This window comes from Genypterus blacodes, unplaced genomic scaffold (genome assembly GCF_046128005.1).
Source record: "Genypterus blacodes isolate CSIRO-AG114 ecotype Tasmania unplaced genomic scaffold, CSIRO-AGI_Gbla_v1 ptg000156l_1, whole genome shotgun sequence".
NCBI classification, from domain to species: Eukaryota; Metazoa; Chordata; class Actinopteri; order Ophidiiformes; family Ophidiidae; genus Genypterus; species Genypterus blacodes.
The window spans coordinates 8,258,124-8,283,058 of NW_027466957.1; the positions used below are offsets into that span (position 1 = coordinate 8,258,124).

General features: G+C 41.1%; 3 protein-coding genes across 3 annotated transcripts; 2 read left to right on the forward strand and 1 right to left on the reverse strand.

The window, feature by feature from the left end:
* Window positions 1-405: 405 nt before the first annotated feature.
* ren (renin) lies at window positions 406-3,761 on the forward strand. Its single transcript, XM_076166960.1, has 9 exons — window positions 406-663; window positions 1,105-1,252; window positions 1,346-1,469; window positions 1,563-1,681; window positions 2,129-2,325; window positions 2,563-2,685; window positions 2,787-2,928; window positions 3,020-3,118; window positions 3,219-3,761. Exons 1-9 carry the CDS (start codon window positions 587-589, stop codon window positions 3,378-3,380), a joined length of 1,191 nt encoding a protein of 396 aa, XP_076023075.1. The 5' UTR covers window positions 406-586; the 3' UTR covers window positions 3,381-3,761.
* A 4,176-nt stretch (window positions 3,762-7,937) lies between these two features.
* On the forward strand, window positions 7,938-22,585 carry csf1b (colony stimulating factor 1b (macrophage)). The gene is made up of 11 exons (XM_076166761.1): window positions 7,938-8,025; window positions 12,617-12,652; window positions 12,793-12,934; window positions 13,933-14,052; window positions 14,137-14,199; window positions 14,291-14,461; window positions 14,782-14,995; window positions 15,084-15,220; window positions 19,393-19,436; window positions 19,517-19,551; window positions 19,659-22,585. Exons 3-10 carry the CDS (start codon window positions 12,893-12,895, stop codon window positions 19,545-19,547), a joined length of 822 nt encoding a protein of 273 aa, XP_076022876.1. The 5' UTR covers window positions 7,938-8,025; window positions 12,617-12,652; window positions 12,793-12,892; the 3' UTR covers window positions 19,548-19,551; window positions 19,659-22,585.
* fmodb (fibromodulin b) lies at window positions 22,154-24,470 on the reverse strand. The gene is made up of 4 exons (XM_076166263.1): window positions 24,462-24,470; window positions 24,277-24,337; window positions 23,219-24,112; window positions 22,154-22,305 (listed from the first exon to the last, which is right to left on the reverse strand). The coding sequence occupies exons 1-4, from the start codon at window positions 24,468-24,470 to the stop codon at window positions 22,154-22,156; spliced, it is 1,116 nt and encodes a 371-aa protein (XP_076022378.1).
* Between the last annotated feature and the right edge of the window lie 465 nt (window positions 24,471-24,935).

A 24,935-nucleotide genomic window follows, 5' to 3' on the forward strand; every position in this document is an offset into this window, starting at 1 on the left:
AAACTGACAAGACAAAGAAAAACAGCTGTTTTTTTGCTGTTACCACAGCAGGAAATAGCAACTGCAAAAATCATATTGGTCATTTTGTATCCAAACAAACAAGTGAATTATTTAGTGAAGTGGAATTGGAGTAGTCAAGTCAAAATATAATCTGCAACTAAATGCCTAGAAATGAGTCCTTAAACCTGAGAGCATCTGTCTGTCCATTTAAAGACCAGCTGACCAGCAGTAACAACACCAGCACTCTCGAGAGCTCTGCACCCCTGCTTTCTGTCTTCACTTTTGTTTTTTTTCTGCGGTCAAAGGTCAAACCTCTCACTGGGACCAGTTTATCAGTGACAGGGTTGTGTGACCGAGAGCGGACAGAACGAGGGCGGGAGTAGGGGGCAGCCAGTTTTCAGCGGTCCCCTCCAGGAAAGCTCCCAGCCAGAGCCCAGTGGCCCACAGGTCAGAGAGCAGCAGAGAGGACTAGGTATAAAAAGAGTGCAGGAGCAGCTTTCACGCAGACGCAATAAACGTGGAATATTCAGAAGAACGGGAAAATCTACTTTGTATATCCTGCAGAAGTACTACTGCAGCCATCAAAATGGTACTACTGAATAATTACTGGGTGTGTTTAGTCGCTCTCCTACTGATAACAACCACAAGCCATGCTTTGAGAAGGTAAGCAATATAATTATATGCTTATATTGTGGGCTTTATTTGCAATGACATTCTGAAAATCTGCCCCTGCGGAGGAACGGTTTGGTGTAGAACTGTATTTCACTGCGCTCACAGAGGAATAAAGGTAATATTTTAGTGAAACTGTGACATCAAACAAAAAAAGCAAATAATGCGGGAAAAAACTGATGCTTTATTGCCTCATTATGAAAGATAATGTGGGCCATATTTGCTTAACATGTGTTTCTGCTCCTTTTTCTGGAAAAGGCTCCAAAAGCAGTGAGGCCTGTTCATTGTTCGAACTATACTGAGTTATACAAGTTTGACATATAGTCACTTAATTATAGTACACTTTATCATTTACAGTTCATGCCCTTCACAAATCAACTCCTTCTGTTTCTCTCCCCTGAAGATGAATAGTCCTGTGTCCTTTTGTGTTTCCAGAATCACTCTGAAGAAGATGCCTTCTATCCGAGAGGCACTGAGGGAGATGGGTGTTTCACCAGAGCAGGTGTTGACTGAGCTGGCCCAGAAGATTCCACATGACAACACCAATGGGACGGTTCCCACACCTTTAACCAACTACTTAGATGTGAGAGTCAGCACCTCCACTGTTGACACTGTTGTCTATATTACATAAATAAGTACTACTGTTTCTGTATGTGTTTCTGTGTACCCCTGACAGACGCAGTACTTTGGGGAAATCAGTATTGGCTCTCCCGCTCAGATGTTCAACGTCGTGTTTGACACCGGCTCAGCCAATCTCTGGGTGCCGTCGCAAAGCTGCTCGCCATTCTCCACAGCCTGCTGTGAGCAAAAACGCAAACAAACGCATGGATAATTTTTCACAACAACTGTCGAAATATCTAGTTTCATGACTCAAATCCATTTTGAACTTTTAGTTACTCACAACAGGTACGATGCCACCAAATCCCGGACTTATGTTGAGAATGGAACGGGATTTTCCATCCAATACGCCTCTGGAAACATCAGGGGATTCCTAAGTGAGGATGTGGTGGTGGTGAGTTTGAAATGAATGATCTGTAAAATTAGATATTTTGTTTTTAAGCACACATGGCTCACCACTGCGGTTTCTGCTTAATGGAAAATGACGAGTCCTTCAAAAATCCAATGAAAATCAATCGATCAATATTAATGTCCCTTTTTTTCCTTCTCTCTCATTTTTCCCTCTTCTCTGTGTATGAAATGAGCAAAACTCCAAAATGTCCCATAACTGTTTGTTCATTGTAACGTCAAATGCTTTCTTCAAAAAAAATATTTAACATAAAAGGGGCAAAACTTGGGGAATTTTTAAGATTCCCTTGGGACATTAATGTGACAAATGAAGAATCACCCTGAAAGGAGTCAGGTAAACTCCTCCACATGTAGCTCCTGTGATTTATTTCCATTGGGTATAAGGATACGTGGGTGTCTGACATTTGACCTCCAGCGTGTTTACGCTCCGTAGGTCGGCGGTATTCCTGTGGTGCAGGTGTTTGCTGAGGCCACATCTTTGTCTGCGATGCCATTCATCTTTGCCAAGTTCGACGGCGTCCTGGGAATGGGTTACCCCAACGTGGCTATCGACGGCATCACCCCCGTGTTTGACCGCATCATGTCCCAGCACGTCCTGAAGGAAGAGGTGTTCTCCGTCTACTACAGCAGGTGGCTTCTCTGCTCTGACATCACAGCACGTTGTCCCTCTCTCCTTCAGTATTTATTCACCCCTTTCTTTTTCCTTTTGTACCTCTTTATATTCCTCTTTTAGTTCCATATATCAGTAAATCAGACGTTATCCTTTCTTCTTCAACTGTAATTGTAAACTCTGAAAAAGAACTATTCTCTAGAACTGCATCTTTAACAGCTAACACTTTTATTCTTCATGGTATTCTTTACTTTCAGGGACCCAAAACATTCCCCTGGTGGTGAGTTGGTGCTGGGAGGCACAGACCCAAACTACTACACAGGCACCTTTAATTATATGGGCACCAGAGACATTGGAAAGTGGGAAGTGATCATGAAAGGGTGAGATGTCAGCCTCCTACAGTATGTCTGCACACGTATTTATACACAGAATCTCCTTTATTTCTCATATAATCCATGTTGGCCTACTTTAACTCTTTCAGCGTTTCTGTGGGGAATCAGATGCTGTTTTGTGCAGAGGGCTGCACAGCGGTGATAGACACAGGCTCCTCCTATATAACAGGCCCGGCCTCTTCTGTGTCTGTGCTGATGAAAACCATTGGAGCACAGCTGGATGAAAGTGGAGTGAGTGTCTCTACAGAGCACATTTCTTTGGAATAATCTAGTGTTGTACTGAATATCTGTTGTAATCCCATTACTTCATGTTGTTCTACAGTACAAAGTAAACTGTGACACTGTGAAGACTTTGCCCAGTGTCACCTTTCACCTGGGGGGCCATGAGTACGAGCTCACTCAGGAAGATTACATCTTATGGGTAAGCAGGACGCCACCAAGTGCTGAATCATTGCTATATGTTCTATTATATATATTATGTTGTGCTGTTTTGAAACTGATCGGCGTCTTTGTGTCTGCAGCAATCGCAAATTGAAGGTGATGTCTGTACTGTGACCTTCAGGGGCTTGGATGTGCCGCCCCCAACAGGTCCCATCTGGATTCTGGGAGCCAACTTTATTGCCCGCTATTACACAGAGTTTGATCGTCATAACAACCGGATAGGATTTGCTACAGCAGTCTGACTGCAGTTTTCTTTGCTGCCTCTCTTTCCTCTGTTTCACTTTCACGGCTTTCTCCTGCTGTTTTCCTTGACATCTCTTCATCCAATTATCCACACTTTGGCCCTCAGAATGTCTTTGCCTTTATGATCACTGTCTTTATTTTAATGGTTAAAGAAAATTGCATATGCGTGCAGTATACAAATCTTGCTTTTCCATTATATAATGATATTTTGTACCAGTTGCACTTTTAAACTTGACTTGTAAGCATTCAATAGTAAATGTAAGGATACTGCTGATACTTATTACACAGCACAGTATTTAAGCATACACTTTGTCATTTGTCACAAAAGCAGTGAAATCCATATGTGCTTTGTACTGACGTAACAGGAATAAACTTGTTTACTGGGATTTTAATTTGGTTTGATCATGTCTGGATTGTTGTGTTGTGTTTCTTCCTAATTTGTTGAATGCCGTTTGTGTGTTTGAGACTTTAAAAACAAAACTCTAGACACAGGTTCACTAAGATTGTAGTTATATAGTTCATCACACATTTTACTTAATTCATATTATCTTTTTATTCACAATTATTCTCAACACATTGAGGTACATTGCCAAACATTAGTACTATCTCTTTATCTCTCTGACTAAACTGTCACTAAAATTAAGTTTAATTTCCTTGTACTGCTCAATGTTGCACATCTAACTTGGCAGCAAGACAATTTGGATTTGGCACAAGCACCTATTGTGAATGCTTTAATGTACGCGTTGGTGCTGTGCAAAATCACTGATCCAAACAGCATAGACTTAATATCGCTGTTGTGCATTTCCATCAGTCTTTGAACTGCAAATTATCCACATGCTTAAATGCCACGTGGTTATGTGTAATTTGATTTTTGTTATTGGCTCAACTTGTTTAAGGCTTTCAATCCTTTTTTTCTCTCTCGCGTGTGTGTGTGTGTGTGTGTGCGTGCATCCTCCTGCTGCGGGTTGTCCTGAAAACTTCTGACCCAATCTACTTATCAGCTGCATCTTCTGTTTCCCTGCTCCTACAGTCACCTGACCATCTCAGCCAATGTTCAAACTCCATGAAGTTCCGTGTCCCACTCAAGCGCTGAGGGACGCCTACAAGAAGAAAAGTCCACGTGCGAGGGTCTACCTTAAAGAGTTAACAGTTGTCTTCATCATAATTCATTCAGATTTCAGCACCTTAGATGACCATCTCATCTCTTTTATTCCTTGAGATGTTTGGAGCCCCATGAAAGAATATACAATTAAATGAGTACTGATCAGTATCTTGTGTGACCACTACTTGCTTCGTGTAATGCAACACACATTGATCCCAGCCTGTGGAATATTCTTCCTCTCCTCTTCAACAGCTGAAGAAAGTTGTTTTTATTGATGGGAACTGAAATATGCTGTTGTACGTGCCAGCGAGAAGCATCATGAACACCCGAAATGGGTGACAGGTCTGGTGATTTTGCAGCCTTTGGAAGAACTGGGACATTTTCAGCTTTCAACACACATAGCTCTGGCAATGTAAGCTCTACACGACGTTCCTGCAGCCAGCATATCAATTGCACGAGCTCTTAACTCTTGAGTCATTTGTGGAATCTGTGGTGTTGAACAACAACACAGTCCACATTTAGGGAGGACTTTAATTGACCCCATGATAAGGAACATCTTTGTAGGTGTTATTACATTACATTACGGTTATTTTCGCAGACGCTTTTATCCAAAGCGACTTACATTACATTACCACCCTTCGCAGAGGGGGGAGCAATTGAGGGTTCGGTGTCTTGCTCAGGGGCACCTCGGCACCTCGAACCAACCACCCTCCAGTTCCCAAGCGGAAGCTCTACCCACTGGGCTACTGCCTCCCTACATTATGGCTTTGAATCAGCATCTGGATATTCCCTTCGTGTGCAGGGACTATCTTGCAACTCTGAATACTCTTCAAGGCATCCTGCTGTGCCGTCCACACGCACTTCCTGTCGAGTGAACAGATTGTTAAGCTCCTTGTGAAAACTAGTGAGCCTACTCAAGACAGTTAAGCGCTGGTCTTTGATCAAATCAAACCAAATGTATGTGTATAGCCCATTGACACATACATTGTGTTTAAGGGCTTTACAGGCCTGCAACAGCAGACAGATCCAGGTGTGCTATAGGAACCGCAGGTGGGAAATAAAGAAATACAAAAACACAAGAATACAGTGTAAAACCCGGAAGTCCCGCCCTTGGTCCAACGAAGGCAGCCAATGAGTTGTGGGGAAGGCTGGTTGAATCTCCACTTCAGCAAGGTGAAATTATTATTATTGTAGTGTGATGTTCTCGTTTATCTGACTGCATAAGATAACAATATGTGTTTGCTAGTGATAATTTAGTCCCTTATCGGTTGATTCTGTAAATAGATCGCCAATTTTCTGCTTGGAATAAGAAGTTTTAGTTTTGGTTCATTCTATTAGTGCGGGAATTCGGGATTAATCTAGTATTGAATATATGCTCTTATTTACTTTAAGATTATGTTATTCGTTCGAACCGAGAATACTTACGTCTCCCAAGAATTGATTACCGGTTGGATAAATAATTCTATGATGCGTCCTGGTAGAGTTTGGGTGCCAGGAACTGAATAGTGAACATAAACTTGTTGACGACTTCGTCCCCATTACGTTGGGTACAAATGTGTTTAGTAAGCCATATTCGTCATATTCTTTAACTAACTCACAGGTTTCAACTAAGCGTGATCAATTCAGCCATATGTTTTACTTAACTCAGAGGTTGAATTCACAATACCGTGCACGCGTGTTTAACAAGATTTCCTATTTAAGATTTTCAAATAAAACAGATATCACTAGTCATTAACACTTGAATTCCCATCACAAAGTATACCAGATTTCAAATATACTTAGATAGACTAGACGTCTACGTCACAAAGCAACGAGCAGTTAACGCAGCATTACGACGCGGGAGCTTCCTCTAACGGAGTGCTCCAAAAGCCTAACACATAACTGCTTAAAATGTCCATCACTTAGCTGCATGAGAAATCACACAACATACGTGACAACCTCCTTTAACAGAATGCACCTTGAATATCTAACACACAGCTGTTTGCAGAAAGCACAGCATATGCGGGAACTCCCTTTGACGGAATGAACCCTATCACAGTATCTGTTAGTCTGCCTTAAATACAGACTGAGCGGGAGGTGATGAAATTACTATTCATCTGATGAGGATGTGTCCTGCTGTGTGTGAACAGATATTTTGTGTCCTGAGTGTTCCTGTTTGCACACAACCACCATACAGTACAATTTGCATTTCTATAGTTATCACGCATCTAAAAGAAAAGAAAAGAAAAGACCTCAGACAGTTTGATAATTGATATTCCCCCACCTCCAGTCATGTATCTGTGGGGGGAGTGTGTGTGCGTGTGTGCGTGCGTGCGTGCATGCGTGCGTGCGTGCGTGTGTGAGAGTGAGAGAGAGAGAGAGAGAGAGAGAGAGAGAGAGAGAGAGAGAGAGAGCCCTTGGTAGGTGAAGTGTTACACGCCTTTGTCTTGAAGCTCCTACTCATATGTATGTTTCCTGGGCCTCCGATGGTGAAAGGCGATCAGTTCTCTGGGCTTTGTGTATAAGCTCGGACTGTTGGAGCCAATATTCTGATTGTGAATGACAAGGACAAAATTGGTAACAGGATCAGGCAAAACATACAGTCAACAGGCTGGGAGACATCAAAAACCGGAGCTTTGCCAGGCTCAAATACAAAGACAGAATTAGACACGAAAGATCCCTGGACAATCAAGAAAATGCAGGCCAGTCTGGCAGAGACACAGCCACTAACAGGGTGTATATAGACCAAGACCAATGATGATGAGAAGCAACTGTGCAGAACTGAAAGTAGGATCACAGGCAGGAAAGAGTGAGGGGAGACTGAGACAGCTGTTAGCACCGAGTGGAAAGACAGGTGATCTGTAAAATACAATGATGAATACAGTGATGCAGAGCATGATGTTTGTTCTGGGAGGTGAACAGCACTCAAAGCTCTTCCTGTGTGTGTGTGTGTGTGTGTGTGTGTGTGTGTGTGTGTGTGTGTGTCTTCCTGCTGCAAGTTCACCAGGGAACTCCTGATAGTATTGGCAGCTGCCCCTTCTGTTTTCCAGCTCCTGAAGCATCTCATCCAGTGTTAAAATTGCAGGGGTTCTCAGGATTCCCATACAAGCTTACAGGCCCAGAATAAGAAAGAAAAGGTAAACCTGGAGGCTTGGGGGGCACCTTAAAGTGATTGTTTTCTTCCTCATCTCAATTGATGCCCTCACATTATGTTATGATCTGGTCAGTTATATTTTCATCGTAGGAATCAGATGATGTGTTGTGCAGAGGGCTGCACAGCTGTGATAGACACGGGCTCCTCCTATATAACAGGCCCGGCCTCTTCTGTGTCTGTGCTGTTGAAAACCATTGGAGCACAGCTGGATGAAAGTGGAGTGAGTTTTGAGAGTGAGCGCATTTCATTGCAACAACCTGGTGTTGTACTGAATAACTGTTGTAATCCCACTACTTCATGCTGTTCTTCAGTACAAAGTAACTTATGACCCTCTGAAGACTTTGCCCAGTGTCACCTTTCACCTGGGGGCCAGGAGTACAAGCTCAGTCAGGAGGATTACATCGTATGGGTAAGCAGGACGCCACTGAGTGCTGAATCATTGCTATATGATTATTTTGTGCTGTTTTGAAACTGATCGGCTTCTTTTTCCCATCTGGATTTTGCGAGCCGACATTACTGCTGCTATTAGTCAGGGTTTGATCATCGTAACAACAGGACAGGGTTTGCTACAGCGGTTTGACTGCAGTTTTCCTCTGAGTTTCTCTTTCCTCAGACTTATTTTCACTACTTTCTCCTGCTGTTTTTGTCCCTCAGGATGTCTTTGCCGTTATGATCACTGTTTATTCACCACTTTTAGAGGTTACAGAAAAGTACATATGAGTGCAGTCTTGCTTTTCCATTATATATTGATATTTTGTACCAGTTGCTCTTTTAAACTCGAGTTGTAAGCATTGGATAGTAAATGTAAGGATACTGCTGCAGTAGATACAGTGCAGTATTTAAGCATACATTTAGTCATTTGTCACAATAGCAGTAAACATCCATGTGTGATTTGTACTGACTTAGCAAGAATAAACTTGTTTGATGGGATTTTAATTTGCTTCGCAATGTTGTCTCTTCCTAATTTGTTGAATGTTTGTGTCATCATTTAAGTAAATCAATTAAGTAATGACACACGTTCACTAAGATTGTTGTTATAATACATTTCCTGTTTTACGTCATGTAATCATATGGTATCTAATTATCCTCTTCTGGCCTATTGAGGCATAATGTTGCTGCATCATCTGGCTTCCTAATCCAATTGTTGCTGTCTATCTCAGTAACGTTTTCACCTTCCTGTCCACTGCATTCTCCTCCCATTGCCAAAACATTAGCGCCATCTCTTAACCTTCCTATAACTGCTAGTTTTTGACAGGTTCATGACGCTATGCTTTCTTGGCTAGAAGACATGTGGGATCTGGCAAAAGCACCTAGTGTGAATGTTCTCGTTCATTTCTTTGGTGGCTCGCCAAAACCCTGACCCTAAAGGCATAGATTTTATGTTGCCATCGTGAATTTTTTTGAGTATTTGACTTTTTCGAGTGTTGATCTTGGGGCTTGCAGATGTTTCTCATGCTTTATTCAGCAAGGACTTCATTTTTTCCTGACTCCATAGTCCTTGCTGATGATACAGCGTGCTGCAGTGTGTGTTGTTATTTACAGCCTCTTAAGTTTACAATTCAATACATTGATTCATTGAATTTTCATCAGCGGAGTTGGATCTGCCCTCCCTTGAGATATATTTTGATTGGCTGGCTGATGATAATGCCAGGCATAGCTAGCGAATAGCGTTCTTACGGCCACATTTAATACCTTTAAACTATTTTATGTTTGTTTGTATTGAAATTAAATCTCTTAATAGCCCCACATTTTTCAAAACTGCAAGCTTAAAGGGAAATACTGATTAACATCACAACCACTTATCTATTATCTCCTCTCACATCTCCCCCAAAAGACTAGATGGCAGAACAGAGTGATGGCAGAACACCTGCACTTCTAAAGACACTATGTTCTTTTCTTGTTGCACCAAAATAGTTTTCAAATACAGCCCTAAAGATAGAATTGTATGATGCCTTAGCAACCCTTTGGGCAGCAACATTATGTCACTCCTTAGAAAACCCACAGTAAAAATTCTTCTCTTCTTCATATTTCAAAATGTGTGTGTGTGTGTGCTGAGTTGTTTTGGTGAGGCCCAGAACCCACCTAGGGCCCTGCAGGTTGGCTCTGAAAGCAGGAGCAAGGATTTCACCTGCTGACTGCAACGCAAACTACAAACGTTTTTCATTTCATCGTTGCCCTATAAATTGAACTGGATTGTAAACTAACCCATTGGTAAGTTACAATCCAGTAATAGACCAATTTGATATGTTGTAAAGCAAGTAAGTAAGCAATAAAGCATGTAGTAGTGAGTGATTTTTTGCACGTTCATCTCTGGGTCAGACCACCAACCACGGGACACAAAGACCACTCACACAATTCAGATACTGATCCTACTGCATGTCTATGTGTCTTACTGCTTTGCATGATTTATTGTACTTTTATATAATCCCACTAAAAGTTCTTATTGCTCACCTGGCCGTTAGTGGAGGGGGTATCCATAGAGGTTTCCTCCTTTTTTGCTTCTTCATAAAGGTTTTCCCTGGGGCATATCAGCTTCCACAAGGTGTTCCTGCCTCCACACCTGCTTCTCATCTGTTGTTATTCTTGCTCTATTTTACCCCTCTGTTTGTCTTTATTCCCTTCCAGGTCTGGATTGAGTTTGCTTAGTGGTCTCCTCAGTTTTGGAGGTGTGCCTACAGCTATTTTGTGCAATTTGCCTGAACGTTTTGATGATACTATATTGGCTGTTGACTGTTTGCCAAGTCTGTCAGAGTCAAAGCAGCCTTTTGCCCTGTTGTTATTTCTCCCTCTTTGATCAGTTTCTCTGCTTTGTATTGGTACTTAATGTGTCAAAGAAAGCCAACCCCACTTATTGTTACCCTGGAAAACAATGTTTCCTGTATTTTGTCTCTTCTTTGTGCTTATTTAGCAAGTAGAAGAGATACAAAGATAGCAAAACAATGCAAACATTCATAATCATCAGATAGTTTTGTCAGATGGTTTTATCTTTCATTTGGTCAGGAAAATCCCTCGATGTCCTGATGCGCAACCTTGAGGCTGCTTCCTTTTTCTCATATCCATGAATTGTCTGGTTTGGATGTTTATCTGATGAACTGCTTCAAAAAAGGTGAAGGTGGTTGTAGATGTTCTTATCAGCAGTACATTTAGAGATAACTCAGTAAGAGTCAACAATCTAAATTTGTTGACAAATGAAAAGGGTGCAGGAATTTATTTTGACATCTTATTTTACTTTCACTTATTATCACAACTGAGGCAATACTATCTTGTCAATCATTACATGCTGAATATTAATTACAATTACATATCATTGAACTAATCATGGATTAAAAAAGAAAAGAAAACTGGTCGATCGCAACAACAATTGACAGACACTGGAAGCTAAGGTAAGGAAATACTATCCTAATTTGAGAAATTCCAATGCCAAACATTTCCCTCTACTATGCACTGAATGAATGAGAAAGAACAAAAATGTGTGCACACAGTGTGTTATTTGCTTTAGTAATAATCTCATTCAGCCCCAACAGATTTATGATGGTTGACCACAGTCAAAAACACTCCGCCAACATGTCACTGCCAATACACACTCTCCACTCACATTCTCCACACATAAGTGATAATAACAACATTTCTGAAAGCATTCATGAAGGAATAAATAGTTGTGTGTTGGATGGACTCCTGGTTTGATTAGCTGATATTGTGGATGTGTCAAGTCAAGACAAGTCAAATTTATTTATGTACAGATTTATTTACAACACTACACTACCTCGACGCAGTATGTTTTCGTGGGAAAAGTGCGGGAATAAAGAGTAGAACTTGAACTAAATTGTTATCAAAGCCAAGTTAAATAATGATCGCGTAGATAAGGACAGAACATCATATTAGTACAGCAATGGAGCTTGGGTTAAGTTCACATGTAAGTCATTTAACTCAAAGGTTTCATTACAATTGCATCCAAAATACGATATGAAGTAATATATACATGTCTCAAAATCAGATGATTTTCTTAAACAAAATGTTTTAGGATGGTTTTTGTAGGATTTTCTTTTCTTTTCTTTTCTGTTTTAAATAGAGTTGAATATAATTCTCTGCAGTATTACTGACTGTAGCAAATTGCTACTTTTAACAAAATGTAATCATTCAGGAAATCGTCTGTGAAAACATCACTTTTGGTGATAGTTGAGTCTGTAGCGAGCAAAGAGTTTGCAAATGTGGTCACTGACTGCATTTCAGGTCAAAGCAATGAAATATGATCTTAGATTAGCACATAAATGTAAAAGTGTTGAAAGTGTTGAAATTGAAGAAAACGCATGAAAACAAATGTCAGATTAAATGCAGTATTTAGTTTTGCAGGATTACAGGGTTGAGTGACTCAGATGTCTTTGTGAAGAGTGTTTGCAATGCAAATTTACGTCCTGTGTTAATCCGTCCCAGGCCGAGGCTTTCTTCCTCTCCCTGTTGGAGTCCGTTGATCTGTTATGAAAAGAATTCTCCCATCAAAAACAGCACACAAACTCTCTCTCTCTCTCTCTCTCTCTCTCTCTCTCTCTCTCTCTCTCGCTCTCTCCCTCCCTCTCGCTCTCTCTTCCTGTGTGTGTGTTTGTGTGTGTGTGTGTGTGTGTGTGTGTGAGCCTCTCTTGCTCACTTTGTATGTTTAGTTAAAGCTTTCCAAAAAGTAATGCAAACTCCCAGTTCAAACAAACCAAAAATGTGATGTGGTCTTCTGGTAAAAGACTCTTATAGAACACTAAATACCTTTAGCTTCCAAGTTTTCCCACTGAGAATTTCGTATTTTTCCCTCTCGTTTTCTCTATGGAAGTTCCACTTTCTGTCACCTTGTATGCTCATTAGTAAGTTAAAGTTGGTCCAGTGTTTGGAATGCATGTTATGTTTAGTTCACGTATATTTCACTATTTGCCGATGAAGTTTCCTCCTTGGTTTGTTGACTAAAATAACTTTTCAACCCTCAACCCCTCAAATAATTTGTCATTTTATGTTCGCAGGGTTCAGGACACAGAGCTTTCTAAACCAGGAGAGAGGTAGGAGGTCTTTAAAAGGGCAGTCTGTCTGTCAGCAGAGGCAGTTAGTCTCATCTTGAAGTTACTCGTGCAGGAGGAGCATGTCAGACAAGGCTTTGAAGCACAGCATCGCATGACAAAGTGTCAAATTTACCCAACAGTGGAGTCCTGAGGAGTGGAAGTGAATATATGAAAAGGATCTGTTTGCTTCAATGTGTCTGAAGAGGAGTCTGGAGTTTTCCATTGTCAAACACATACCAGATGACCGTCCTTGTGCCAACCCTGATTCAGAGGAAAGCTAAGGTAGGAGAGAAAACCTTTCATATCCGAATGACAACATACAGAAATTCTGCATGTGACACTTTTTTGTTGTGGTACATAAGGTTTGGTGCAGAAATGTGTGTTTTTCCAGTTGTTGCTGACCTAAATACAAACATATGAAAGGCATGGAGAAAACAAATCATGTGATATAAATTGGAATTTTCATCATGTGCTCTTTTCACTTTTGCCACATACCAAACACATTAACAGTTATATTAGATTATATTAATTCAATTATATAACATTATCGGTCATCAAGTTGATTTCCACTTATGATCAAAGGCTGCTATGAGGGCATTTGAGCTCAAACAGAACTTTTGTTTCAAATTGGGTTTGTTTTGCCTATTGCCTAAATTTTGAAAAATATTTTTCGTTCAACATTATGGACTATGGACCTGGAATTGATAGAATTTGTTTGCGTCCAAGTCCAAGAGACAGCAAACCATTGCTAATTTTTCAATTCAATTTAATGCTTCCAAAATCCTTCTGACTTAGTGAAAAGTTTGTTGATGGATGAGTTTCAGGGCCTCCTTCCAGTTGATACATTTTGCCTCCAGCGTAGGGAACATGCTGTGAGATGGGCTGTCGCCATGCTTCTGTCCTGAGTCAGTCCATCTGCAGTTCATTTGACCGTAACATTCCATAAGGATTTTGGTAGAACTAACACTCCATACATATCGTCCTATGATCTGGTCTCACGGCAACATTTAGGAATATATAGGTCTGCAAAGGTGCAGACTGATTTGTGTTGCTCGGAGGTGAAGTGCTGGTCACTGACATACGCACAGGCAATGTACATATGTTTCAGATTCTATAACCTAAAAAGGAAGATCTCTTTCCCTCACTCCGTCTTCCTCTCGCTCTGTCGTAAACAAGTTTGCTTCGAACCTCTTTTTTGCACAGGTCGTCAAATAGTCTAAGATAGTTATGTTCACTTTAAGGTGTGGCATTTTTATGTGAATGCATGTCAATTGTGTCAGTTGCAGGTAAAGTGTCTGTGTATGCTTATGTTCCTGAGTTTCCCGCTGACTATGGCTGAGGTCCCTGGTCCGTGCAGACACTCCATTACTCGGGAACACCTGCTCACTGTCAGACACCTGGTAAATCATGACACACAGGTACAAAACCCTATGTTTATTTGATCATAACACAGTGACGTTTACATGTGCATGTTATCTCTACAGATGGATAACCAGTTGAGAAGCGGGTGTTCAATAACTTACACATTCATACAACAGAGAAGTTTGGTAAGGTAATTTTTACTTTATAGGACTGCTGTAGTATAATCTTTGAGTTACAATGTTTATTTACAAAAAAAATTTGTTTGGATTCCCCCAGAGCAAATGTTGCTTTGTAAAAGCTGCTTTACCTTGGATACTGGAGCTCCTCACCACACACTTCAAATATAGTCGCGGTTCAGTCAATGATGGCTACGTTCAGTCTCTGAGAGCTCTCATCCTCAACATCTACTCTCAGAAATGTGTGCCCCAGATTAATGAAGAGGTTGAGGTGAGTGCAGTTGTCAGTTCCGTGTGTGTGTGTGTCTGTGTGTGTGTGTCTGTGTGTGTGTGTGTGTGTGTGTGTGTGTGCGCGTGTGCGTGCCTGCGTGCGTGCGTGCGTGCGTGCGTGCGTGTGTGTGTGTGTGCGTCTGTGCGTCTGTGTGTCTGTGTGCATCTGTGTGCATCTGTGTGTGTGTGGAAGTGAAGTAAAACAAAAGAAATATGTGGTATGTGGTCTGATGATTTGCACAGCAGAAAGAGATAAATCAAGGACGCTGCTAAAATACTGGTATGAAAATGAAGTCAAAGTGTTTTGGGAATCTACCACAGGACAAGCCAGAGAACTTTGAGATGCTCTTCAGTGGGTCACCCTTAGAGGCGCTGCAGAGAGCTTCAGAGGTTTTGTCTGTTTACTGGGAACTGGTGACGACCAGTGACACGTCTGTAGACTGGAGATGCCAGCATGAATACACAGAAGTCAGCTGCTCCACCACACAGCTACCTACAGCCTCAACACACTCATCCACAGCACAACACTTAACAGGTGGGAATCTCTGTTTCACTTGGAAAATGATCTGGGATGAATTATGGCAGAAACTACTGAGATCACAGATCATGTCTCTTTCCCACAGAAAGTTATGGAATGAACTCAGTAAAGGCCTCTCAGAGAAGACCAGTAAGAGACCTGTACAAGTTGGGCTTCATCATTACCTCCATCTGCGGAGGACTGCTGCTTGTTCTTACTCTCTACTGTCTCATCGCACAAAAGGTACCACACTTCATACAGGTATCACATGATAACTAAGGTTAGACATGCATTCCAGTCAAGACTTTGCAACTTGGCTGTGATCTGTCATGTAGAAATACCACATTCTGCTTCTGTGATATCTTCCTCAGGTGAAGGCTAGTCCCTAAGGTGGCAGCAGCAGAACGGGCATATGTTGCATCAGCGTAAACGAAAGCACAACATAATGTGTTGCATGGTGACCAACTAATCCCTATGTACGAAGCTATGGTCCTTGACCTGCACATCAGATTAGTCTGCTTTCATGTGGAGACATTGACATTGTACAGATGTTGTCTTGAAACAATTCACTTGAGGCCCAGTGACAGGATACTTCTTTACTACAAACATGTGTGTGCTTGTGTGTGTTATAGGAAGTCATGATCACTGCACATATGAACGAGGTTTTCTTTCAGTAAATGTACAAAGTCACAGTAGAGCCTCTGACATAACTCATGCATGTCAGACATGTATGTTATAGGAACACACAAAACTGTCAGAACTGCATTTTCAAAGGTGAGGCCTCAATAGCAGGCAACAACACAAAGCTGTGGAAAAGATGGCAGCACAGAAATCAATTTCAGGGTCACAGTGGAGAATGCAGATGTGATAAGAAGCAGCTAAGGCCGTCCTTAAAGTCACGCCCTCAAAACCTGATTCATTTCATGCAAGACCTTCTGACATTTGAAAAGGATCTGGAAATCCCACCTTTCTCAACCCTAAGCAAGAAAACATTAATCATATGTTTCCGTAGCTATTGTGGGTTATGTGCTGTTTCCCTCCATTCCAAACCGCAGCAGCAGAACTGGCTTACAGTATGTTGCAGCAGCATATACGAAAGCATAACATTATGTGTTGCATGGTGACCAACTGATCCCCACAGATGAAGCAATGATCACATACTTGCATCAGACTTGGCTGCTCATTTTAGACATTGTTCATATGGTGTCTTGAATCGATTCACTGTGGCCCAGTTGCAGGATACTTCTTTACATCAAACATGAGTGTGTTTGTGTGTGTTTTGGGAAGTCTGGAACTCGACAGCACTTTCACAAGGGCGTTGTTGTCCTGCATGGAAGGAGGCTTGTGATCACAGAGATAAGTAGATCATCATAACAGCAGACATGAATGAGGGTTTTTCAGTAGATTTCAGCACACAGTCAATCACATTAGAGCCCCTGACCTAACTCATGCATGAAGGGTCAATTGCGAACAAATGGCTCTTTTTCGGGGTCTTCTCCGTGACCCAGAGGGCTGACACATAACTGCAGTGCAAAGGTGAGGTCTCAATAGCAGGCAACAACACAAAGGGCTAAGATGAAAGCGTAGAAATCAATTTCAGGGATCACAGTGGAAGAGGCGGAAGTAGAGGCAGTCTGAAAAACTCAGAAAGACCTTTTGACAATTGAAAACCTCACCTTTCTTTGAACTAAGCAGGAAAACATTAATAAAGTTTGCAGAGCTCTCGTTTTGAATTATGTGCCGTTTCCCTCCACCCATATCTGTTTGTACACTATATAACCAGCAGAACTGTTCATCAGACTGCCTGACAGTGAAGTATGAATCATCACTCCAGAGAATGTTTCCATTGCTGTAAAGTCCAGTTGTGTCGCTCTTTACAGCCAATACTTGGCATTGTGCATTGCCTATTGCTTATATTCAGATACTCGGCTACGGAATTCCATCTCACGAAGCTCCCGACGCACAGTGTTGACGCAAACTCTGCATCTGTTGTGAATTCTTTTAGTTTGAAGGGAAACTAAATCTTGTGCAGAGTACATGGAAGGTAGTTCAGATGGGCAGTTGGCCCTGGTCTGAAATGCCTGACAATGTGAACATTCCAGGTAAATAGACAAATGTTCACTATGCTGGCCTTCCTGTTTGGAAAATAAGTATTTGTGCCCATTCAGCCTAGAGAGCTTTTTGTTTTAGGCCTGGGTTGCATTCCAATTCATCCTAAAGGTATTCAGAGGGGCAGAGGTCAGGACATTTGGTCCATAACCATGAGCAAATACTGTTCTATTTGGTTTTCCCCGACAAAAGTTCTCCCCATATTGTCGTATGCTGTAGTAGTCCTTGGATTTGTATCACTGTATTAATTGACAATGGCCCACACAGTCATACATTCTCAGAACCAGTTTTCTGGTTGCACATTGTTTTCGTCTTCGGTGTAGATGTGTTACTTCTTGGCAAAGTGCACAACGAGACTAGATCCAAAAACTGTTGCTTCCAATGTTGCTAACAATAGTACAATATATTATTATGGTTATAGTACAATAGTATAATATAATATGTAATAGTAATAATGGACTCTACATACAGCTTCTTCCACCTTACACTGCACATCTGCAGGATTATCTGATGTACTTAAACACTTCATTGTGACAGCTTGGGGAGAGGAAAGCAGTTTTATCATGTGACTCTATAGCGTGTTACCAGGCCTGTAGCCTCTAGCCTTTCATGTAACGTGGTGTCTTCCAGACAGGATTCTGTAAGGTATGATCTTACGTAGCTGCTTGTGAGTTTGTCTTGGCCCAAGGTGCAGGGATGTATTTGTGTTGGTTTCCCTTTTGCAGGTCTTCCATGCAAAACGTTTCCCAGATCTTTACATTCAATATTTTTCTGGGAAGGATTTGTTGAGGTGTTCAGCAGTTAAGCGTCCCTAGTAGCATAACCCCTTTGACTTCATGCGTATCTTTTGTGGCTGGAGACATTACGTAACTTCCCTTTGTATTGTTGTTTTAGAAAACATGAAATTACAATGTACGTTCAACTGTACTTTCCAATGTGCGGTGAAAAAAACTCTTGCTTCCATGGTCGCTTACAATGATGATGTCATCTAAACTGAATAATATGTTTCAGAATAGTATCAACCTCATTAATCTTACAAGTTTAAAACGCCGTCTCTAACTCTGTTCACTGAAGCTCCCGTTGTGCTGATTTTGCTTGCAAAGGAAATTTAAAAAAAGTCTATTCTCCAGCACCAATGCTTTTTCTTTAACATTTGTGTTTGATATGTTAGATGGAAAGGACAGGGCCAACACAGTCCTCATGGAATTGTATGCATCACCAAATTTTCAAATTGTGATATTTATTCTCCTCATCAGAAGATACAATATTGATAGATGACCTTTCTTGCATGCAGAGCGGTAGAGGGTGGATTGTCAGTTTAAGAGACCATTTGTCCAGTGTTGAGAACTGAATTACTGGTTAATTCAGGTTTAAGTAGTGTATAGTATTTTAGACTGTGGGCTGTACATACGTATGTTCTCCCCTGGATTTACGCTTTGTACACAGTGGGGAAAGCACTTATTGCTTGATTTACTAATTCTTTGTGCTCAACACATTTGTAAACTTAAGTTAGTTAAATGCATCTGTACTTGACCCAGTACTCTAAATTGCTGCTCAATGACTCAAAGCTGAAGAATGTGCTCACTGTGCTCAGCTTCCTTACAAATCTGTTAATGTCATGTTAATGTAATGTTTCCCTGTCTGACAGACATGATGCAAACTCCAAATCTCTTGTAAAGCCTTTGAGTTCGGAGGGATAACTAAATCTTGTGCCGAGTACATGAAAGGTAGATCCAGTGGCCAGTTGGCCCTGGTCTGAAATGTCTGACAAACATGAGATCATTCCCAGAAAATACACAGACTGTTCACTACGCCAGCATGCCTGTTTGAAAACATGAATCTTCAGCAGTCAGTGATTCAGAACAAATCAGTGACACATTTCAAAACCCCTGCTGATATTTTATGGTTGTTTGTTAGGAGAGATGGTCAGACGTCGTAATTAGGAATGTCTTATTGTTACTGTTATTATAGTAAGCCATAAATGTTCTGATCCAGCAAAGGAATGAAAGAGGTATGGTTGTGAAACTGATCCCTCATTGCTGTTGGTATGCGATGATATTGCATTTGATCCACAGAATCCTCCAGATCACTGTATTGAGTCTATGAGAAAGTTATTGCACTACTAGTTACATAAGCTACCTATCCACTTGGGACCTGTGTAATACCTTTTGGCCAACATAACATGGAGTTGATCCTGAAAGCTTTGCGATATTCTCTTACACGTGTATAAGAAGCCACACAGAGAGCCAAAGCCACAAGAGACAAATCAGTTGGGGAAAATCTGACCCATTTTCTTCCCCACACAGAAACCCCATATGCCACACAGATCAAGCTCTTACACAAGCTCAAGGTAAGAACATGCTGCAATAAAACTACGTTGAATAGTATTTAGTTGAAATTTCTTTTGATTCACACCTTTATCATCCGCAGAGACCTGCACGACATGGAGACAGAGTTGTAATAGTGTGAGTATTCAGATGCAGTATCTTGCTCAAAGGTACTTTGACAGCACAGATGCATGATGTGCAGTTCTGCTGCTTGTGTTTTTCAGTATTGTTCTCCGTCTCCTCAGGCTCTGAAGAGGACTTGTGAAGCTTGTGGAGTATTTGTGAAGCTGGACATGTCGTCCGTGATGAACAAGTTTTCATGCAGTATCGTATGTGTAGTGTATTATGGACACCTATTTAATCTGAGGCTTGGCTTTGATATCGAAGACAGATCCTGTAATTTGGGATAATGTGCTATGTATATTATCTTTTTCCTTTATCTACTGCTGATATCTTTTTAAGATCACGATAAGATTTTCCCAGCTATGTATGTTAAATAATGTATCTGCACTTACTGACACATAAACAGCTCTTTGTATTCATATTTTGTCCCTAAAAAGGTATTTATTAGTTTATAATAAAATTCAACGAGCAATGTTTGTAATCTAAATACATAATGGTATTTAATCCAGCAGTCCTTCTGAAATACAGTGACCCTGATGGCCACATACAGAGACCCAGAGCAAATTACTGCCAAACTGAAAGACTTACAGGCTACTTTACAGCCTCTGTTTGACTCAACTTATTGTTGCCAATATTGTCTCACTGATGGTCTCGCTGCTCCAGAAGCCTTTTTAATTCCCTTTACCTTTCACTATCAAAAATCCCCGAGGACTAAATTTCTGGATAGTATTAAATAATGAAAACTCTTTATATTATATTATAATGAATGTTATTCTTTTCATGTCTGTTTTTTATACCCAGTGTTAATTTACCTTTTCACCACGGGGTGAATGTGGTTATCCACTTTCGGATTTCTTCTGCTGTTTTCCAAACATTGTGTTTTACTGAATGTGACACTTCCTCTCTGCGGACACCTAACTACACAAGTATAAAAGGGAACACCCACGCCAACCTCTCCAAGGAACACCCACACATGTTTGCGTGCAGTCGGAAAACCTTTGGGCTGGAGACTACGAGACCAAAACATTATGTGCACCCCTGCCAACGACTGCCACAGCACATGACCTGCTGCAGTAAACTATTATCCAAATATGTAATCAGAACTGTTTGGCCTGACAAAAACAGCAGGACAGTGAACTTGTTGTCTTGGCGTTTTACCCAGTCATGGAACGAGTTAATATTTTGTAACAAATTGCATAATGCCTGCGTTTCAGAGCTGGACAAGTTCCAGTCAATGTGAAAATATTTTAAATGTGTTTTAGGGAGGATTTCATCACGGTCATGAGAGTCCCACAAACCGTGTGTGTGTGTTTGTGTGTGTGTGCTGGCTTCTATTAAATTTGAATAGAAAGGAGATAAAAAAAACAGCAGCCTCACCCCACAGCCTCTGGATAAGGCTGTGCAGTCAACAATATAGCATAATCATAACTTTCTTAATTGCACATTTTACCGGCTATTAGTGTGCAAACCACTGTTGTAGCGGCAGTACAATCAATTTTCCTCCAAAGACACTCTATTACAAAACAAGGAAAGTATTTCTATAATTGAATTTGGTTCCTCTCTGTAGAGCATTAAAGGCAGCTGTGGAAGATGAAAAGGCACGCATTTGCTTTCCAAAATAAACATGTGATCTAGTTTGAATTGTCAAGGATTCTGCCCCCTTACAGTCCGTCTTCTACTCTCACCTTGGATTTAACGAGAGTAAACAAAGAAATGTCTTGCTGCTTGTCTCAGATCTAGACCTCGTTAATCGGGATTTTGGGAGCATAATTCAAGCATTTCAGACTAAGTGTATGCAGGTTGAGTCAATAGACTGGTTAGCGATCAAGACTTTTATTGTCTGTGCATAACTAAAGCATTGCTCAGATAATACACACTCAAAGATGAGAGGGGAAAAGTATGTGAGTGAGTGTAAATTCAAGCCCACATCTAACACAGTTGCTGGTGAAGTTTTTGTTGTTTGTTTGTTTTTTTAAACCACCAATCGGGAAACAGTTATTCTTGAAACAAACAGATGTGATGTTGTTGATTTAAAAAGAAGAAAAATACTGTTTATTTTTGATATATTGTAGACACATAGTCACACATTTCCAAAGGTGGAATGTTGATATAAATAATGTGAACTGAAACAGATCATCCAAGATACCAAATATTCCACAACTGGCTGTACATTAATGTAGTACAGTGTATGCAGTTTCATGTTTCAGCCTTGCTAAATACCATAACAATTGCTCTCATTATGTTGCAATACCACCTTGTGCCACATGGTAGTGACAATAATCCTGACTGATGCTCGCTGATGATTTTCACATGCTGATATGCTCTGACAAATACAGTCTTTGCCAAATATAGAGGCAGACATTGTTACCAACTTCAACTTTAAATATTTACAATAATGTTTTGACTGATCAATATAAGTGATATTTACTGAAACTTTACTGAATATTTAAGATGTCAGTCATCTGATCACTTTCATTTGCTCTCTAGCATTCAAATGCCTGGATTGTGGACTCAAATGTTCCCAGTGACTAGCACTGGAATTGTTCAATCATTTGGAATGATAACAATAACTGTTGGGAAAGATTTGCAACACACAGCGAGTGGAGACAAATAAGGTCTACACATCCATGAAGGCAACGCGGCGTAAACAGTAGGCGGCCTCAGCAGGAATGTCTCTGGCGCTGATCTGATTGGCATCCAAACGCAGCACTCTCAGCATGGAGAAGTTTGATATGTCTATCACTCTGCAGAAACTGCCCAGGGAGAACTCTGAAACACAAGAGGAGAACACAACAGTCACGTACACCTTCAACCCATGTCTTCTCATCCATATATCTGCATGTATTCGGGTATGTGCTTGAGTGGTAGTGGCTGAAACACCTGAACTCAATAATGACAAGGGTTGTCCACAATGTTGGACACTCTCAACACTCTTTGCTTGCTCTTTACAAGGCAGCAGCTGAATTCTTGGGTTGGTTTTAAAGTTCTCACATTGTTATATTGCAACTGCACTGTGTGGTAAATCTGCTGCAAATAAAAATAACTGTATCACATTGTTTTGTTGTTGTTTTCTGATATGATGTGATTATTGTCTTTCCAGAATCTCAGATTTCCCCTATTTTCCAAAGGTCGGCAGTGATTTGTGTTGTGTTGAGTGTGGAGACAATAAGAGCAGATAATGAGATAAATAAGAGTCGTTTGCTGACCTACAAAAGCAATAATTGATTCTTCAAACTTCAGCTGCTATATTATTATACGTGTACTTTTTCCAGCCATAATGATACCAGATGTGTACGGTTTGTTCGCCTTTGCAGTTTTTGGGGTGCAAATGTGTTCATGCTTAACTATACCAAAGGGAATCAACCCTGGCACCAAGGAAGTGAACATGCCAACATGATGTGCCAACCAAACATATTGTAACAGTTACTCCTGCCTTTGAATAATGCAGCTTTTCAGAAATATTATTGTTTCTGAAAGGAATCTGTAGGAAAGAAAGAAGCAGAGAAATGTTTGTGCTTATTCAAAATTAGTGAGTAATAATATTTTTGTTGTCACTATAATGTTCCAAGTGTAACATAAAACATTTATGCGTTAGTAATCTCATTTTGTGTGCCATTAAATTATCATATTAATGTTAATTATCATACATGTGACTAGCAATAGTTATATGGAAGAACTATACCTTTGATCTTATTGGCTTGTAAATAAAGGTTCTGAAGGTCCCGACTAACAAAGGGGATCTTCTCCAGTTTGTTGTGGGAAAGGTCAAGCTCAACCAACGTGCTGACGTTGAAGACACTGGATGGAAGTCCTTTATCTGTCAGTTTGTTATGAGATAAGCGGAGAAACTGCAGTTGGGGGTACGTGGTGAGGAAGTCCACTGGTACACTTTCGATGTCATTAAACTCCAGGTATAGCTGCTGCAGTGTCTGAGGAAGAGTGTCAGGGATCTTCCTCAGCTTGTTTTTCTTTATATCCAGCGTGGTCAGAGACTTCAGTCCTTTGAATGCATTCCCAACTTCTTCTAAGACATTTTCCTGGAGATGAAGGTTGGTGAGGCTGTTCATCCCCTCAAATGCGCTGGAACGGATTTTGGAGATCTTGTTGTGACCAATTCGCAGCTCTGTGATAGACTTGGGCAGGTTAGGAGGAAGACGGGTAAGGTCATTGTGGTCCAGGTAAAGCTTATCCAGGTTCTTGAGTTTGCTGAAGACATTCTTACCAATCTTATCCGACGTGAGCTGGTTCTGAAACAATACAACCCAGACCAAGCTGGTAGCATTGTCAAACACCCCATCCTGGATGCTAGTCAGCTGGTTACGCTGCAGGTAGACATACTTTATGTGTGAAGGGACATAGGGAATATGCTGAAGGTTGCGGCTGTGACAGTACATGGCTGTGGGGTACATGGAGGGACAGTCACACTCCAGGGGACAGTCCTCGACCGGAGTAGCCCAGCCAGGGTGGCGCCTACGTCCTCTCAGATGGGACAGCCAGTGGAAGTGGCTGGACCGCTGGCTGGCACTCAGATCCACAAACCCCACAGTGAGAAGGAGCACCACTGTCAACATGATCACTGATTGAAGATAGAGAAGAAATTAGAGTTGGTATGAAATAAATGTAGGGTTATGTCCTGAAACCATTCCACAAAACTGTAATACACCAACAATACTGTGCTTCAACATTGATGTAAAGGTAGTTCTCTCACCTCTCCTGATCAGATGTAGTTGGTGTTCCTACCAGTTGTTGGATCAGAGGTATTTGCTCCTCGCTTGCTCACGTTGGCCGTGTCTTTCACAGACTGAGAGAGGTGTGCCGTTGATACAGAGTTAATATCCTCCCCTCCCCAGTTGCCTTCCACTTTCAAGTACACACATACATCCCCCGCTTGCTTACTTACACTACAACACATCACCACCAGTCACCAAACCCATCTCGGCATGGGTGCTGACATCTGCTTTTTAACAGCCTTATTTTCCATAGCTGTGTGGTGCCTTATCATTAGCTTACACTTCAGGGGTCTGGCTTGTTTATTGTTGTGGTGTGTAGGATGCAGCGAGGGTTGGAGGGGTGTTCAAGGTATAGACATTTTTTAAAGAACCAGGCTAGATATTAGAATCAAAGAAGCAGCAGTGAGATGCTGAAACCTGTTAATTATTGTATAACTTGTGTCCATGATATGTTTCAGCATGTTTGGTATGTGACAGGCACTATTTCATTATCTTGGTATGTTCTGCTTTTTCTCTAACACACTGAACCAAATCATACACCTATATATAAACACAATATATACCTGCCGGCCCAACTTGCCCTCCACCTTTTCAATTACAGTCTTTAAGCTGTGGAGAAAGTTCACTCGTGTGTGCACTGGCGCCTGCACTTCTCTCAGACCCAAGACT